The sequence below is a fragment of the Petaurus breviceps genome, unplaced genomic scaffold (assembly GCF_028583685.1).
Source record: "Petaurus breviceps papuanus isolate PSGF00001 unplaced genomic scaffold, PetGlider_PUasm1.0 37, whole genome shotgun sequence".
Taxonomy (NCBI): Eukaryota; Metazoa; Chordata; class Mammalia; order Diprotodontia; family Petauridae; genus Petaurus; species Petaurus breviceps.
The window spans coordinates 93,674,195-93,689,994 of NW_027186296.1; the positions used below are offsets into that span (position 1 = coordinate 93,674,195).

At 37.6% G+C, this 15,800-nt stretch overlaps 1 protein-coding gene across 3 annotated transcripts in view; it reads right to left on the minus strand.

Annotated features, from left to right (window-relative positions):
• Positions 1-15,800, minus strand: part of SHTN1 (shootin 1) — a 115,528-nt gene that overhangs the window by 8,873 nt on the left and 90,855 nt on the right. The window contains exons 15-16 of one of the 3 annotated variants that reach the window (XM_069099039.1): positions 14,705-14,825; positions 9,042-9,234 (exon numbers count right to left, since the gene is read on the minus strand). The exons of 1 other annotated variant lie outside the window; for it this stretch is intronic. In XM_069099039.1, the coding sequence (XP_068955140.1) occupies positions 9,042-9,234; positions 14,705-14,825 (314 nt within the window). The remainder of the gene's footprint in view (positions 1-9,041; positions 9,235-14,704; positions 14,826-15,800) is intronic. One more of the 3 variants, XM_069099040.1, reaches the window with a different exon arrangement.

Below are 15,800 nucleotides of genomic sequence, written 5' to 3' on the forward strand. Positions count from 1 at the left end.
TAACTTTTTGGATTTATAACAATTCATGAGGTTTTTAAAGTTTGCCCAAATGTTATGACTTATCACCAAACTAAAGAAATAAATAAAAACTTAAAAACTGCTTGCTGCTGTGAGCCTAAAATTACATACTGATTTCAGGGAGCAACATTTTTTTTTGTTGGTCATTTATTTATTTGTTTGTTTAGGACTAGATCTGTGACTTCGTTAGTGCAAAATTCCTCATTCTCATCATGGACATTCTTTCTACCGGAATGCAGATCTGCATTTGTTCAGTAACTCATAACAACCTTAGATTTACCTCTCTAGTTATTTTTAAAAAATTAAATTTTGTCTTCTCTATGTTAAATGTATCTAGAAGTATACACTAAGACCTTGCAGACACTGCTGAAAGGCAATGAAAAGAGTACTGAAGCAAAAGCAAATACCTTCCTTAGAATTTACCTTTATACTCAATTCTCTATGTAGAAAGAAATAAGATATTCTGTGCTAAGTCTCTGGCAATTACCAGTGCTTTCAATCAGAAATGAATGTTATACAGAACAAAATTAATTCGTTGAGGTATTTACATTTTTGGAATAACCAAAGAGCATTTTAACTGCCAGTTTTGCACTGATGAAGGTGCTGTTAAACTGTAATTCAGAACCCTTGTATGACTATTAAATAAACAATCTTTATAGCAGTACATAAGATAGTTCCTTAACAAACAAACAGAGAGAGAGGGAGGGAGGGAGAGAGAGAGAGGAAGAGAGAGAGAGAGGAAGGGAAAGAGAGGGAGAGAGGGAGAGAGAGAGAGAGAGAGAGAGAGAGAGAGAGAGAGAGAGAGAGAGTGTGTGTGTGTGTGTGTGTGTGGGTGTGTGGGTGGGAGGGGAGGGGAGGAATTGTGGAACTGGGGGTAGGGGAGGAAAGAGAATCTCAACTTCCAGGACATCCAGTTGTTCTCCTAATTTTGTTGTTAAAGCTTAATTGCCCATGTACAAGCTGCCCATGGAAAACCTTTGTAGTTGCATCTTGCTGAGGCAGAGCTGTTTCCTGCAGCGTGAGTAGACAATTCCGTGGTACTAAGATTACAGCAGAGAGGAGAGCAAATCCTTTAATTGTACCAGATCATCAGATTAGGCTGTGCCTTCTCTGTAGCTCACTCTGCTAACCAAGTAGTCCACTGCCCAGAAGCCAATGTTTACTAAGTGCAGAGAAGGTGAACACACACAAAAAAAGAAAGAGGAGGAAGACCAGGCCTTGGTCTCGTGATGGGAGCAATGGTGTGAAAACACACCTTTTTTTTTTTTTAATGTAAGTGCGCACCATAGGAGCCAGAAGGACCTCTTGGGTTTCCTGCTGAACAAAACATTACCTACAGCCTTCTTAAGGAATAGTTGTGTGTCCATCCAAATTAAATTCCAGCTGAGATAAACATTTAGGGAAATAATTATATACCAAGTTTCCCTAAAACAGAGCTCAGACCCTCAATTTCTATTTGGTGGTTTTAATCAGGTTTGGCAACTCCAAGCCAATGATTTGGTCATTTTCAACATTTTCCTAAATTAATATCACATGGGAAGTAATAAATTTCAATAAAGGTCAAAGATCAAATAATAAGTTAATCATCTTTACTGTTACAAATATGAAGGTCAATTGAATTTGATTTTTGCTTAACAGAAAAGCTTTACTTGCCAACATATACAAAATTGCTTTTTTTATTCACTATTCTTTGGTCTTTGAATAGTGGTCCAAATGAGATGATCTCAGAAAAATATATAGGATATAGAGGACTGACTCCAACTTCCATGTTCTTTCCACCATATAGGACTACTATTATTTCTGAGAATCAGTCAAAATACAGGCAAACCTCTGAGTTGCATTTCCCAGTTAATATTGAAAAAAAAACACAAACAAACCAATAATCTATGAGCCTTAATGTCTCATTAAGTTTTATGTAATATTAATCTTCCTGAAAGAGATTAATAGGAAGAGTAAATACTGATGTTCCAACTTCAACAGAGTAAACTGACCTGACCATGTCTAAATGACACTACCCACAATTTCCCATTCGTTACCTACATGACTGTAAAATTTATGAACTTTGAAAGACTAGTTTTCTGTTGTCTAATGTTAACCAAAAACTCATGTTCTGGTTATCATTTTTATTTATTTATTCGTTCGTTCATTCATTCATTCATTTTGTTTGGACCTATGATGTTAATGGAATACTCCTTGTGAAGGACCTTCCCTCTACTAGTGTATACCTGAACCTAACCTGCAATTTTCAGTCTTTAAGAATAGGGGAGGGGTGATATGGCAAGCATGGAGATTTGACTGTGGCCATATAATAATTATGCATCAGAAATGAAACTTGAACTCAGGCCTTCCTAACTCCAAGTTTTGTCTCTGAAAGTGCTTGGGGGAAATCAGGATCCCCTTGGAATCCCTGTCTCAGATGCCTACTCTCCAGAAGCCTCTTTGGTGAAGTCCTTGGTGATACCCCAGTGAAGGACTAGGCTGGAAGTGTCCAACACTAAGGATTGCCTTGCCCAGGAAAGGGTGTCCAACAGACATAAATAGTATTCTTCTGACGACTTATCTCAGACCTAGCAAGGAGAATGTACTCTTCCTTTGTTTTGCCAAGTTGGGATCCTATAAGGTATAATAGGAAGGAGAGGAAGGAGAGGAAGGAGGGAAGGAGGGAAGGAGGGAAGGAGGGAAGGAAGGAAGGAAGGAAGGAAAACAGTCTTGACATATAAGGTAGAGATGTCACCTGGAAACACACTAGCCATTAAGCAGCATAATGGAAAAACAGGGCTCCCTTCCATGGAACAGCTTCCAGAAGCTCACATTGTCACTGGTTGTAAAATCAATACAAGCAAATGAAAAATTAATCTTTGTCTTTGCATAAATAAATGAAAACTTTTTTTTTATCTATGCCACAGTGCCTCTCAGAAAACCATATAATACTAAACAATTAAAACAATATTCAAAATAGTCAAAAGGTAAAAAATTTAAATAGTCCCTTGAAAGACCACAGGGGTAATTTTCAATTACCTATAATAAAGGGAATGGGAAGCACAGAAAACCCACAGTGGTGGATAATTAAAATCAACAAGTTTTTCCCTTTGGTTTTGTGAGTACAAACTCACTAATTCTGAATCTGTAAAGATTTAAACTGGGGCTTGACCTTTATAGTATCAGCAGAAACAAAAAGCCTCTAGGTAATCACAAATGATGAATAGAAGGACAATTTCAAGAAATGTTAACTGTCCAGGGAGACTGAAGGCAATAGAGAACAATGGAAAGGGGAGTGGATCTGGAGTCAAACAGACTTCAGTACAAATCCTGAGTCTTGACACTTCTACATATGTAAATAGACAAGTCACTTAATCTTTCAGGGGCTTGGTTTCCTCATCTATGAAATGAGCTCGTTGGATTAGATAACTTGTAAGATGCCTTCCATGTTTAAATGCATGATCCTAGGATTATGCCACACTCGTTTGCTCTAGCTTGAGAATATTTTACATACTTGAAAATAATCGCAATTGGATTTTTTTCCAATTATTTTATGACAGACTTTTGGCTAATCCATTCTGTCTTCTGCCAAGTGGTCTGAATTCCTGAGGTTTTGTAGTAATAAGTAATTTGGTTTTGCTTTGTTTCTCTAGCAAAGTTATCTCCTAATTATATTTGTTCTAGGTCAGTTACAGAGAAGGAAAGAGAGAAGAGGAAACCCAGGAGTGTGGTTTGAAAAAGGAACTGTCTGTCCTGGAATAAAAATCAGACCCTCCCTACTTCCCAAACTATGAATGTAACTGGGCAATAGCTACAAAGCCATATGTATGGAGAGCTAAGAAATCACTAGTTCTTTTCTCTTCCTACCCCCCCCCCCAAGGAAGGGGATAGTTACAAACCATCCCACAGAGAGTACTTTTTTAATGTTTAATATGCTATTCCTGTTCATTTTTGGAAGAACCACACTTTAATCAGCTTATTATTTCTATAAATCTAATTTCATTCACTCCTCATACAATTAAAACACATTTCTTCCTTTTATGTTGTTTGTCATGATGGGAAGGAAAAACCCAAATTGTCACTCTGCATTCTTATGCCAGTATAAGGGATAAGGAGACTATATATATTAGGATCAAATGACATAATACAATGTGGGAGCCCTTTAAAAACAAACAAACATGAAGTGATGCAGAAATAAAACATCTGAAGCTTTCTAAGCATTTGAGTCCTGTTGATAAAAATACTAATACCACTTTTAAAATAATACACTAGACTATTGCTAGCTCTTTATTTCCTTTTCCCACTCCAAAAACTTTTATTTTGTGATCAAATGCTTAATTTGACTTCTCCATCTATTTAAATCTTAATAGTGCTATCTCTTGATCCCCAAGTGTCTTAAAACAATCCTGTCTAAAAAAAAAATGGTTTCTCCAGTTTGTTTCCTTCTCACCCTCTTCTGTTTATATCTCAAATTGTCCCCACATGCTAGTTACAAACTATTCTACTTTAGCCATGAAAACTGGACCTCTAGAGTAAGCATCACTGCATTAGCTTAGTCTCTCTCAGGTATTAAATATTTTGTAAAGTAATACAATGACGTTTATTTTTTAAGTTCCTACGATTTAAACGTTTCCCTAACATGGACCAGTCTTCCCTGATTCTCTCAAATAGTCTGAAGTAATTAATTTTAGTGTAGCTATTCTAAATTCATAAAATTGATCTGCCTCTATCATATAATTACACAGGAAATGTATCATATTTAAAGGAATATTTGTAAAGTACTTGAAAACAGCAATCTTCTTTATATTGTTTGTATACTTAGGAGATCTTTCACTAGCAGTAAAAAAATAAATCTCATAGAAATAATTGTAATGTTTGATGAATGAAATAATAAGCAATGTAAATGTTTTATAAAAAGTACTAAAACAGTTCTGGTCCCTTACATACAGTTTTATTTGTTTGTTGACAAAATGGTCACAGTGGTGCTCACTTTAATTGTCTTGCAAGAAAGTCATGAAAATATATCATCTCATCCCAACTGCTCTGCAAAGACGCAGCAGCAGCCATAACAATAAGAACAGTCAGCATTTATTTATCACTTTAAAGTTAGCAAAGTGCTTTACAGATGTTATCTCACTGGATCCTCACAACAATCCTGTGTGGTTGGGTGCTATTATTATCCCCATTTTATCAATGAGGAAATTGAGCCTGAGAGAGGCTAAGTGACTTGCCTAGGGCAATACAACTAGAAAGTATCTGAGACTTGAACTCAGGTTTTCCTGATTCTATCACCCTACCTATGCCATTTAGCTGTCTCAATAGTAAGATGAACTAAATGATTAACTAACAGCGTATTCTTATATTTATATTTTACTTTATGGTTTACAAAGAATTTTCCTCACAACAATCCTATGAAATAGGTTCTGAGGGACTGCTAGGTGGCGAAGTGAATAGAGCACCAGCCCTGGAGCCAGGAGGACCTGAATTCGAATACGGCCTCAGGCACTTAACACAAATCTAGCCTTGTGACCTTGGGCAAGTCACTTAACCCCAACTGCCCTACTATCCACCCTCCAAAAAGCAAAACAACAACAAAAAACAAAAAGAAATAGGTTCTGCAACTATCAGATATAGTTATACACACACACACACACATATCAGAGAGATATACAGATGAGAAAACTAAAGTTCAAAGAAATGAAATAATCTGTCCACAGCTACACAGCTAGTTAAGTGACAGGGCTGTGATTTGAACCCAGTGTTCAGACTTCCAAGTATAATGCCTGGATTCTAACAATTTTAATAACAGCAACAATAATGACAATAAAATCATACTAGCTCACATTTATATGGTCTGCAAAGTATTTTACAAATATTATGTCATTCAATTCTTACAAATGCCCGAGGAGGTATAGATGCTGTGTTATTCCCATTTTAAGGATAAGGAAACTGAGGCTAAGATAGGTTAAGGGATTGCTGAGGGTCACATAGCTAGCAAGTATCTGAGGCAGGATGTGGACTCTTCATAGATATGCAGCTCAATGCTGGACTCATTCAGCTCTGCAAACTGGGTATTCTATCTTTCCTATAATGTTACTGACTGATGTGAAACAGACAGCTAACTTTCTGTAATAGATTCAGGGCAGGAAATGTTGATCCTATCATTGTAAAGGCCTGCAGAAGCAGCTCTAGGGATTCAGATGAAAGTGTATCAAGACAAGGGTATCACCGGGCAAGTCTTCATCAATAATTCCTCAAAATAAGCTTCTTGTTTTTGTTAACACAGTTTTATCTCTGGGGAAACCAACAGCTGCACATTGGAGAGTTCCATTTAATCAAAGCCTCTATGTCTCAACAATTAAAAGAAACCGTCTACATTTTACCTCGGATACCTATTAACAAAGGCTGATAACACAATGCAAACAGCAATAGTTTACAATTGCTCTTTAAAGCCGTTTCCCAAGTGCACTTTTTTCACAACAACCTCATGAGTTAGGTAGACAGCTGTTATAATGCCCATTTTACAGTTGGGGAAACTGTGCATCTGGTGGATTATATTGGTCCTGAAGTATGTCTGAGCCCAAGTCTGCTGACTCCAAAGGCTCTTACCATGCTGACTCTCCCACCAACACAGCTGTGGGGTTTTCTATACTGTCCAGAATCACCACTGCCAACATTCAAAATGAAGTAGTAGACAATTTAAGTAAATTTCAATAACTTCCTTTTTCAAGTGTAGACATAATGACCTCAAATACTCTGTCAATTAAGCTTTATGCTGCAAGAGAAACATCTTAATTTAGAGTAAAGAAACATGGATGGAGAAATTTAAGAGTTGTAATGGAACTCAGAGATATTTTAGTCCAAGCTTCCCTTTTAAAGGAGAGGACAATTAGTACTAGAGAGGCAGTAACTTATTCAAGGTCACACACAAAGTTAAGAGGCAGAGTAAGAATTCAAGCTCAGGTCTTCCTCAGATTCTAATCAAGAACAAGACTTTCCAGGCATATAACTTAAAAGAGTGTCTAGTGGCTAAACCAGAATTCATGAAGTACTACTATTAAATAAACATTGTGTAGCTTCACTTTTCAGTCTTAAATGTCACTGTTAGGTTAATCTTCATCTAGATGCTAAGGGACCAGACTGTACACAAATGGATAAACTCTGCCTGTTTGGGAAGTGAATAACTGCCATGTTAAAAAAAAAAATCCCGGGACTTGTTTAAGTAGTGTAATTGTACTTAAGAAACGGGTTTTTCAGCAAGGTAGTGCTATTCATTAATTGACTGTCAATATGAAAAATACGTGCATTTTAGTCATTTCAGCTAAAGAATGTCAAGAACTGAATAATCAAGCATTAGGTTACAAAGTTGAAAAGTTAACACGGCAATGCACAGTGTTTGTATTAGTGCTTTAAGTAGGTAAATTAAATTGAAATGTGTCTCTTAGGCAGTCATTGAACAGGCAAGATGAGAAATAAATTGAGCTTCACATATGCCTTTAAAGCGTCTAACAACTGTGTCTGTCAACACATGGATCCTTTTCACTGTCAATTCACCACACATTCTGCAGACCGTGGGCCTGCAATTATTTCATTTCCTTTCTTGAAAAGTAATTTCCACTTACTTTTGTTGAATAAAAGGCAGACAAAAGGTAGAAGGAGTTGCAGTATTTTCTGATTAAGATTATCTGTGTAATATGGTAGAGGGAAAAAAAATCTATACACACACACTGAAGCATTTCTCAGAAACTAACTTGTCTCAACCCAGTGGCTTTTATGTCTGGATATCGGTTCCAATGCACCAGATTGTTGATGCCAAATTAGGTGTTAAACAAATTTAAACACAAAGATGAAGGGTGAGTATGGATCATCTTTCTGTCTAAATGATTCCAATCAAAAGGATGGGAAACATTCCTGGAAGGGAAAAATAATGTGCTTTTGGAAACACAATAAAATTAGCTAAAACCATAAGTCAGCAAAGAAGGTCTTTCATTCTGAAAAAGGGTGGGGGGAGGAGGAGACAGGGAGATAGAGAAAGGTTAACCACACCAGTAAGAGAATGTGGCAGTGGGAAAAAAAATACCACTTGACAAAAATAGATCCAAATTGAATTTCCAGTTCATTTGTCCAGGATTCACCCTTTGAACTAAGTAAGACAGCACGAGCTACAAAAAGAGGGTCCTTTCTCTCCTGTGGAACAGGAAATCAGAGGTTTAATTAACCATGATTACAATATTCTGCTGATCTGATTTGTCTCACCTACTTCCTTTTCTTTAAGTGACAAGCCAGATGACATCCTGGCAAGAGAACTGAAGCAAAACTGTAGACTAATTTCGAAAAGAGGCTGGCATTGTTAGAAAACAAAATGATCCTCTACCGGATCTGTTGGAAACATAGACTTCTGTAGCAGGATTAACTCCCTGACGCTGACAGTGGCACTTTGAAGATCCAGGTCTGTTGAACCACATCTCTTTATTTAACCTATTTTCTCTCTTGGGATAGCTCAGTGTTCTGCACTCTTAAATCTTCTCCAAGGGTTGGAAAATGAGGATGTGAAAACAGACATTTTTAAACAGATCCCTTGGACATCTAGCTAGTGTCTTTTTGAGTTGGCCAGGCACCAATTTAAGATAGATGAATTAGATATATAAATCTTGAAAAACCAATTAAATCCCCTAAGATATAAAATATAACCTAAGACAAGCTAAGTTGTTTCTTCACCCAGGATTTTTAAGATCAATTTATCCAGAAGAAACTGGCTACTATTCACTTTAAAGAAAAGAATTCACTTGGAAGATGTACTTTCCATCAGCCCTGAATGACATCACTCCTCCAAGGGACTCAACAGAGCAATTACTGTCTATCATAGCAACATGACTCTTCAAATGAAGAAAGAGGAGATGCTAAAGGAAGCAACTATAATATTTTAAAGACTTATTGACTATCTTGAGTATTTTCCAGAAAGAAAAAAAAACACAAACAAGAGTAATAAATTAGTAATCACATATTCTGCTACATACTACATAAGAAAGAGCATCATTACTTACTGAAATGTAACCTTGGAACTTGTGCTTCCTTCCAGTTTATGAGGCCCTCCACCTGGCTCAGGTGTTTTGGGGGCCGGGCTGTTGAATTCTGCCTCCAGAGTTTTCTTGTTCAATGCAGTTTTTGTTACACTGGATACAGAACCCAACACTGGCATGGATTTGGACTCTGAAGTGGCTAATATCCCCGTTGGACCTTAAAACCAAACACATACCTACAGTTTAACAATTGTGGGTTATGCTTTTGCATAGGGTATTGAAAATTAAAAGGCCTAGGGCTGGTCAAACTAGGTTTGCTGTATACAGAACAGCTGAAATCTCAAGGACATTCTGAAAAACATTCCTGTTGGAAATCTGGTCTACTTTTATGATTCTGTTGCTTTTAAAGTGCTGCTGAGGGACCATCTCCAGGACTTTTTGTAATGTCCTTTGGAAGATCACCTGGGCATCGACCTGAGGAGAGTCTATGGCTTGCCCTGGGATGACAAAAACTCTGTTCTCATGAAGCTTTGGTTTACTAACAGCCCTCCTTAAAGCAACCCTTTATCCTTCAAAAAGTTAATTCTTCACACAACACAGCTCCTCATTTTTAATGGAATAGGGAAAAGACTTCAAAAAGTTCTTTCAAAAGGCTCATAAGGTTTTTCTAATATAAAACAGCTTTTATAAAACATTTCCATTTTCAATGTGAATGAGAAGTAAGTTGGATTTGTTTCCTCTTAACATGGAGACAGTGGGTGAAGAAATTAAGGGATAAATAAAGAGGTCTAGACTTTTCTGATCTCTAGCAAGGTATTAAAAAAACTACAGAATTGGATTTAATTCACTGGTTATTATAATTATTACTGCATGCATTATTATTAATATTTATTTAGCATCAACATGGAGCATTTCTAGCCTTATGTTAAAGGATGCTATCTAGCTGATTTTCCTCACAGCAGGACTTTAGCCTTTGTTTGTTTTTGCCCCTGAAAACTTGTAAAATTCCTGGATAGGTCAGATCCATGTCACAAGAATATAGGCAAGTACCAGTCTATGTAGAAAGCATGGTCCTTTTCTTGTTTATCTTAAAGAGAGGGTAAGAGTGGATTAGGTGAGGTAATTAAATATCCTGATTTCCCCTTGCCCTTCAGGTGGTGGGCATGAAAATAAAGAGATGGTTTTAAGGTCAATAGAAGAGTGAATATAGCTAGAAGGAGACTGCATTAAGCCATCTAATCTACATTTCTCTTTCCTCATTTCTGAATATACTAGTTCCTGCTGCTCATTCCGTAACTGAAGCCTTATTAAGAAGGAGGGGGAGTAGGCGAGCCCTTGCTTTTCCTACAACTAAAAAGAAATTTTAAAAAATACATAATGGTTAAGTTGGACTTTTCTTCATCCTGTATAAGCTTCCCAATGTTTTTTGAGAGGCACTTGCTGCTCTCTGAAAGACCAATTTTGTAGACCAAATTACTAGGTAAAATGTGGAAATGACAATTAGAGCCATATGAAGTGTTTTTAAAGGAAAATACACTTTAACAGGCCACTGGAGACCAGCTGCAACTTAGGATCTGGGTCCTACTAGCCTCAACCCTACTCCCAGCTGCCCTAACTGTGTATTTATTATAATCCTCCTGTTTTCTGCCCGTCACCTTACATTTGAATACATCTTTACCTTTTCCATAAGCTTTTGTGAGCAGAATAACATACTGTATATAGTGATATCCACTTCCTTCTCACTAGAGACAAACACACCTGTCAGGACATAATCTCAGTAAGTTCCTCCAACTGCTTCTAGAGGATGGAGTTCAAAGAGTCCTTTTTCTTCAAATTCTTACCAAGCCTATAAATTTGCTCTGACATCCTCTGCACAATTAAAGATAGAACATAGAGCTGAGTAGGACCTAAGAGATGACCCAGTCTAATCTCCCCATATAACAGAAGAGAAAACAGGAATCCAGAAAGGGCAAATGACTTGTCCAAGGTTACACAGGTAATAAGTAATAGTGCTGGAATATGGACCAAAGTCTTTTGATGCCAAGTCTGGTATTAAAGCCACTATACTATGCAGTCTCTCATTCCTTCATCATCTTGCCTAAATAGCAACAGGGAAGGCATGGAAGGCAAGGAACCCACCTAAAAGCTAACAATCTTGCTTATAGTGTACATGAGTGATAGTCACACTCAGAAAGAGGAATCTAGTTTTACTTCATTCAGGTTTCAAAGACACTCCTAGGAAGGGAGTAACTGTAAGATTCTGGAATCCAAAAGTACAAGGGTGTATTTAGTTAGCATAGTGGGTTGGAGGAATAAGAGTGGAATAAAACTGACTTTGAAAGTATAACAATAAGTTAGGCAAAATCCAAGATGAAAATCTCAAAAGTGAAAGGGTAAAGATCTCAACACACTTCTACACTAGCCAGCAGAAGAGGCACACGTGCTTTTTTTTTCAAATGCAAGGTACTCTTTCAAAGACTAATCAAACATAAAAATATTAAGTGTTTCCCTATGTTTAAAACTCCATTAATTTAGTTTCTTTTAGGGAAATCAGCAGCAGCAGCAGTAAAACTGGTAAAGAAACCCAATGGGAATAACTTCTCTCATGAGAGAGATAGGTTTCTTTCCTTCTCTGATCACGCCCTCCTCCTGGTAACTCTTCTCTGGGTTTTTCTGCCACTGGAGTCTTGGCTTTCCTTCTATCTGTCTGACTACCTCAGTCATCTTTTTCTACTTGCTCATCATCCATTTCATTGTGGCCCATTCTCCACCCAGATGTCAAAATAATCTTCCTAAAATGTAGATCTGACCACATCACTCCCTAGTCAATAAACCCCAGTGGCTCCCTATCACCTCCAGGAAGAAGCAGACAATCCTCTGCAGGGATTTTTCACACCCTGTCCCCCTCCTCCCTTTCTCCAGTTTTCTTATACTTTACTTCCCTCTGCGCACTCTGTGAGCCAGTGACACTGGTATCTCTGCTATTCATTGCTTAAGAAACTCCATCTCTAGATTCCAGTCATTTTCTCTGGCTCTTCCCCATATCTGGAATACTATCCCTTCTCCTCTCTGCCTCCGGACTTCTTTCAAGTCACAGCTAAGATCCCACCTTCTATTAGGAGCTCTTCCCAGTCTTCTTCAGTGTAAATGTCCTCTCTCCCCCGCACAGACCTGGTTGGTGCAGAGCTGCTTGCGTGCTGTCTCCTCCTGTGAGAGAGCAGGGACTGTCTTGCTTTTCTTAAGCTTAGCATGCAAGTGCCTTGCATATTGTAGACACTTAAGTACTTACTGATTTATCTCTCTCCCCCTCATAGAAGGTGTGACCCAAGGTTCTCTCCTAGGCTCTCCCCTTCCAGCCTCATGAGTAACCATAAATTCAACCATCATCTCCAAGGCAGATAAATTGAAGATCTTTATATTCAGCTCCAGTCTCTCCCCTAAGCTTCAGCCTAATGGAGATTTCAAACTGGATGTCCCAGAGGGAACTCAAACTCAGCATGCCCCAAACTGAACTTATTACATTCCCCTTAAACCTGCCTCCCTTCCAAATTTCCCTATTTCTGTCAAAGACACCACCATCCTTTCTGTAACCTCAGCATTATTCTCAACTCCTCATTCTCCCTAACCCCACATATCCAGTCACTTACCAAATGTTGTTACTTCCACTTTTAAAACATCTCTTGCACCTGAGCCCTCCTCTCCAGTGACCTGACCACGTGACCACTCTATTTACTCTTTTGAAGCCCTACACAACCAGGCCCCAACCTATTCTTCTAATCTCAACAAACATGACTTCCCCTCCTACTCTGCACAATCCAGACAAATTGGCCTTCTCTCTGATTCTTATGACATACAATCGCCTATCTTTGTACTGGTCACTTGTCATGCCTGGAATGTAGTCTCACCTTACCTGTTTCTCATGGAAACCCTCTCTTCCTTCAAGGTGCAGCTGAAGCACTATCTCTCACATGAAGCCTTTCTTGATCATCCCAACTTCTAAATAGCCTCCTTCCAAAAACATTGTATTTAAGTACTTTGCATGTTACTTTATATATTTGTGTATGTACTATATATATGTGTATGTCCTTGTTATCTTCTCCATTAGAATGTCAGCTCCTAGGAATACAGCTATTGTTTCATTGCTTCTACCTGTATCCCCAATACATGGTTCAGTGCTTAGCACATAGCAGCTGTTTAATACTCATTGACTGATTGCTTATTATTTTAGAATTTTATTACTATAACTTTCATGTTAAAATAAAAGATAGTTGTACTCCCACCCCCTTTTAATGGAAAAAAAATTAGTTGTCTTTTTTAAAAAGAGAATTATACTACAATTTAACTTGCTTAGAACGACCATCTGTTTGATCAAACCATTATGCTCAAATGGAAGATGATGTCTGATAGACATGCTGTAGAGGGGATTCAGGCTTAAGATAGTGGTTGGACCAGATGGCCACTGAGGTCCCTTCCAACTCTGACACTCTAGAATTGTAACTAGAATAATTCTGGATTAAACAAAAGCTCAAATTCTCAACATATTTTGGTTACTTTAATTTTTGCTTTCTCAGATGTCTAAATGCTCTGATGATTTCAACTCTCATACTGTAGCAACTATGATTCACTGAATACTTTAAAAAATTCAGAGAATTTGGAATAGGCGATGATTAATTTCTTGTGTAGCAACAACAAAAAAAATCTTAAAGGCTGCTTCAAAGTCTTAAGAACTGAGACTTTTTTTTCCTTTCATTCTACGAAATCATAGAATTTTAGATTTGGAAGAGACCTTAGAAAAACATCTATTCTTTTTTTTTTTTTTAAAGCAATTGGGGTTAAGTAACTTGCTCAAGGTTACACAGCCAGTTATTTCTGGGTGTGGTGCTATGTATCTGAGCCCGGATTCGATCCCAGGTCACTCCGACTCTGGGGCTGGTGTTCTTACTCACTGTGCTACCTGGCTGCCCCAGAAAACATCTATTCTAATATCCTCATTTTACATATGAGGCAACTGAGGCTTAGAGAAATAAAGTGACTTGTTCAAAACACACATTGTAGTTCTAGGAAGTAGCAAATTGGCCTAATGCCTTTAAAATATGATGACTTGTAAAACTTTAATTTATGTAAAATGGCTATATAATTTTTCAATAAGCTAGGCAGATATGCAAAGAATTTCTTCATCTGGGATTGTTGAAACATCATGGTGCAGTGGGAAATGTTTAGAATCAAATGTCCTGGGTTCAGATGAATTCTGTTCTGCTACTTACTAGTCATGTGACATTGGGCAAAGAACATTACTTCCCTGATTTCCTGTTTTTCGTTGATAAAATGAAGGTAATAAAACACACATTACTAGGTCAAGGTCATTTTGAAGCTAAACGTGATCACATATGTAAAGCACCATCTAAATATGAGTCATTACTAGTAGTGATATTAACCACAGGATGTTAGAGCTAGCACAGACTTTGGAGACTGTCTAATCCAGTCGCCCCATTGTGCTGAGGTGGAGAGGGAAATGACTTACTTCTCTGGGCCTTAGCTTCCTTACATGTCCATCTAATACTTCTCACTCACATTAGAAAATTAATTTGATAATTAGGAAGAGATTATTTCATATTTAAAGAACGAATTTAAAGACAGATACTACAGAAATTGAAGAGTAGGACTGTGAAGAATTCAAACCAGCTTACTACTGCTATCTGGTTCTGCTGTCACCTTTCTGCGCCGTAAAATTCTTTCTAACTCAGTTTCACTGTTTTCAGTATCAAGAGATTTTAAGTTTCTTGAACTAGCAGATGTGTTAAGTGTCTCCTAAAGTAAAAACAAAACAAAACAAACAAAAGATTAATGTCTTAATACAACACAGAGAAATTTATAAATTCAAACAACAAAATCATTACCAGAATTCAAATGGAATTTAGAAACAAAACACAAATATCTGTCACAGAACCAAAAGAAAAAAAAGTGGTATGAATTCTGCTGAATATTGTGAGAATCTCTTTTTCCTATGACCTTTTCAGGAAGTTAAAAGATGCTACTGAAGATGTGGATGGTAAGTTTCATGTGGAAAGAAGACAACAGCTGTGTTTCTTTATGAACTACTTCCTACATGAAGTTCAGTGATGGAAAAGTCCTATACGTCAATGGTTCAGTTTCTGATGTTTGTGGAGCCAATGTGGAAGAGAACAAAATGTGATGAACTCACCTTAGAGAGAAGCACATCTTGATATGGCCATGTGCCAAGGAACCCAAATCCTTGTGGTACTTGGAAAAAAAAAACTGCAGCTGATCCTTCAAACATAATGACTCTTGATTCATGGCTGCTCAAAGCAAGTGGAGTTATTGCCAAAGGAGGTCTATCACAACCTCAAGCTGGCTACCAGAAGAGAGGTTGCATCAAACGCACCATGATTCAGGTGAGAATTGGACAAAGAAGCAATATAGCTCTTTGGGGGGAGTTGGGGTAGAGGATGTTAGGGGACGAAGGAAAGAAAGAAGGTGGTCTTCATTCCATTTTTCCTAATGGAGCTGATCTAGAATATATCCAAAGACCAAAAGATTCTGGAAGAAGTAGAAGGTACAAAATTGTTCTTTCCACCATCAGTGCTTACTGTGACTTCAAGAAAGACAGAGATGACCTTGTAACTCTAAGATCCTTTGGTCTGATTCTTCTGAGGTGAGACTTCTGAATGGACATCAATGGAAATATCTCCCAAAACAGCCATTAAATAAATACACACACACACACACACACACACACACACACACACACACACACACACACAC